The 3,157-nt window shown below is 66.7% G+C and overlaps 1 protein-coding gene across 1 annotated transcript; it reads right to left on the bottom strand.

Moving 5' to 3' along the window:
• Positions 1-215: 215 nt before the first annotated feature.
• Positions 216-2,393, bottom strand: LOC101354544 (lymphocyte antigen 6H). Its single transcript, XM_004387374.1, has 5 exons — positions 2,315-2,393; positions 2,043-2,106; positions 1,446-1,565; positions 686-805; positions 216-451 (listed from the first exon to the last, which is right to left on the bottom strand). Exons 3-5 carry the CDS (start codon positions 1,510-1,512, stop codon positions 216-218), a joined length of 423 nt encoding a protein of 140 aa, XP_004387431.1. The 5' UTR covers positions 1,513-1,565; positions 2,043-2,106; positions 2,315-2,393.
• Between the last annotated feature and the right edge of the window lie 764 nt (positions 2,394-3,157).

The raw sequence follows: 3,157 nt of genomic DNA on the forward strand, positions 1-3,157 counted from the left end.
TGGGGCCCCTGCCTGGACACCTGGTCTCCTGGAGCTGTCTTGCTTTCGGGGACTCAGAGCTGGTGGAGAGACAGGAAGCCTCTCGACTCGGGGAGGGGCAAGAGCCACAGACTGTGGGGCCAGCCCAGGCTGCCCCACCCCAGCCAGGCCAGGCTGGGGAGGGGCAGGGACAGGCTCAGGGGGACGCGCTCAGACGCCCTGCAGGAGGGGGGTCCTCAGGGCCCAGCCCAGAGGAGGGCGGGCCCCAGGCTGAGCAGGAGGCCCCCAGCCAGGGCCCAGGGGCTGCCCCCGGCCCCCGATGCCCCATTGCACAAATCCTTCTCACAGCAGTCCACGTCCACTTCCAAGACCCCCGTGTTGATGAAGCCCATCAGATAGTCTGAGAAAAAGTGCCGCTTCACGAAGTCACAGGACGAGGCGCACATCTTGTTCACAGAGTGGTCCTTCCTGCCTAGGAGGGAAAGGGGGCTGGGCCAGAGGCTCCGCCTGGGCCCCCTGCCACGTTCCCAGCACCCAACCGGGTCCCTCCAGGCCAGCCAAGGAGCCTGGACACCCCCGCCACCCCCAACTATACAGAAAGGGCCACTGAGGGGCAAGGGAGGGACAGGCACCTGCCCAGTGTCACCGAGCGCAGCCGCATCTTGCCCCAAGGCAGAGGGCCCAGGGACACCCCATTCCAACTCACTGCTGCTGGGGTCGGTGATGCGCACGCTGGCACAGACGGTGTCCGTGGGCTGGCACTGCTTCGGGGTGCAGTGGCTGGAGTTGGTGGTCAGCGTGCAGTCCTGGCACCACAGGCCGTGAGCTGGGTGGGCACAGGGGACATGAGCAGAGGGGCCCCCCAGGCCGGCCACCCCCACCCACTGGGGCTGCCTGCTGCAGCAGCTCCACAGGACCATGCAGGTGTCAGAGGCCTGGGCACGAGCTGGCCCGACGGACTGGGCTGCACAGGCACCAAGGAGCAGCCGGGAGAGCCTGTGTCCGCCTGGAGCTGGGGGAGGGCCCCCGGGACACTCGGAGCCCTGCCCTGCATCTCGAGCATCCCTCCCACCTCTGGCTCCTCCTGCACACGCTCCACTCCGCAACGCACACCCCAGGGTTCAGGGCTTCCCAGCCGAGAAGGAGCATACAGGATTTGGGGGAGGCACATGTAGGCCTTCGAGAAAGTGACCCAGCCCACAGGCGGCCACCAGGGGAATGAGACCGCTGTCCTGGCCCAGAGCCACAGGTGTCCGGCCCCGAGGAAAGCGCGGTGCCCTCAGGCGCCAGGAGGGACCGCGTGGGGAGCAGAGGGGGGCGGCCAGGGAAAGGCCGGACGGGGGGCATGGGGTCACTGAGCCTCGGCTTGGATCGGAAGTACGATGGGGGATGGGGGCGGTTCTCGTTGCTGCCTCTCTCCCGAGAGGACTCAGCCCCCCACCCCACCCCCGGGCGCCCCCACTCACCGGGCGCCGAGCACAGCAGGGTGACCAGCAGCGCCAGGCCAAGGCCCTTCATGGCGGCAGGCAGCATGCTAGGAGGGCCTGGGGGAGGGGCGGCGGGCTGGGGTCCTCGGGGGCGCAGGCCTGGGGGAGACGTGGCGTCAGGAGACAGCCGGGGTCCCCCCCAGGCTCACGACCCCGCCAGGCTCTTCCTCTCTTCCCTGGAATTCAGAGGGGGTCTGCCTGCAGCTACCCGAGCCCCACCCCCACCCGTTCCCTGGCAGCCACCATCCCAGCATCCCTCCAGGAGAGAAGGTCTGCCCCTCGGGCGGTGCCCCACGCCATGCCCCCACCTCGGCCATGCCCCTACTCCGGCCTCGGCGCCCGGGTGCTGGACGCGGGGGCTCCCTGCTCCTGGGGGGCTGTGGGTGCGTCGAGAGGAGAGGGCAGGAGCAGGTGCGCGCGAGCCCGACCTGCCGATGGGGGAGCGGCGCGCCACGTCGCACCTCACCCCTAGGCTGGGGGCCGGGAGCCCTGGGTGTCCCCCACCCCCACCTTCGTCTGGGCGCTCACCGCGGGTCGGGGCGTGGAGCGCGGGCCTCGGGCTCGGGGCGCACTCACATCCCTCGGGGTATCCGCACTCGGGGGCTCGAGCAGCGGCTCGTGAGCTTGCCCTTCGGTCTCCCTGCGGACCGGAACCCGGTGCAGCCTCGTCTTTCGGGGGACGCAGCCGCAGATGCGGACCCCGAGCGAGGGGCGGGGCTCGGGGAGGGGGCGCAGGCCCCGGCGGTCGCTGTCCCGGTGCCTCTTGCCCCTCGCCACCGGGCCCGTCCTTGTCCACCCCCCACCCCCACCGCGGCCTCCGCTCCCCCTCCCGCCACGCCGCCCCCTACCCCGGAGCGCAGGATCCTTCCCCCTGCTCGGCTGAGATCCCCTCGGAATTTCTCGGAAGAACGTTTACTGCGAAAGGCAGCGAAACCCGAAACGCACAAAGACGCAGAGAGGGAGGGAGGTACTAGGCGCTGGGGCTCCCGCAGGTCCCCTGCTGTGGGGCCCCTCCCCTCCCAGCCTCATCCCCTCCCACAATCACCCATGAAGACCCCCACCCACTAGCCGCTTCAGCCCAGGGGACCTCTGCCACCAACCATGCCCACAGCCAGAGGCAAGACGCAAATCCTGGCCAGGGCATCCGAGGCCCTCTGCCACCTGCCCTGCCAGCTGCTCAGCTTCATTTCTCGCCCTCCCTCCACACACACACACACACACACACACACACACGCACACACACGCAAAGCACTCACTCACTCACACACACACTCACTCACCCAAGCTTTCAATGTGTTGCGTCTTCGGACTTGCTGTTCCCTGTGCCTGGAATCAAGAACCAGGCTAGGTATGGTAAACTGCCCTGAAACGCTGGCGATTGTTTCTTTCCTTCCTTCCTTCATTTCTCCTAGTCCCCACTGTGGCGCCAGCACCTACCCTGGCTCCTTCTCACAATGAGAAGATAGACACTGTCTCTGCCCCCGCCCCCGGAATCTCACATTAGCAAGTGCTTACCAATAACACATCACTGCAAGATGTCACAATAATAGCTAGCATTTATTGCGCACCTGTTATGTCATGTACTGTCCTAAACGTTCCTTATATTATCTCATTCCAGTTTCACAACAACCCCACTGTGCAGGTGGTATTATTTCCGTCTTACAAATGAGAAAACCATGGTACGGAGAGGT

The sequence above is a fragment of the Trichechus manatus genome, unplaced genomic scaffold (genome assembly GCF_000243295.1).
Source record: "Trichechus manatus latirostris isolate Lorelei unplaced genomic scaffold, TriManLat1.0 scaffold00185, whole genome shotgun sequence".
NCBI lineage: Eukaryota > Metazoa > Chordata > Mammalia > Sirenia > Trichechidae > Trichechus > Trichechus manatus.

Bases quoted from the DNA above. Each gene is read 5' to 3' on its own strand.
- LOC101354544 (XM_004387374.1), bottom strand. From the start codon at position 1,512: ATGCTGCCTGCCGCCATGAAGGGCCTTGGCCTGGCGCTGCTGGTCACC. The intron at 806-1,445 runs GTGAGTGGGGGC...GTGCCCACCCAG, and splicing joins CCTGCTGTGCTCGGCGCCCG to CTCACGGCCTGTGGTGCCAG. The intron at 452-685 runs GTGAGTTGGAAT...TTTCCCTCCTAG, and splicing joins CATCACCGACCCCAGCAGCA to GCAGGAAGGACCACTCTGTG.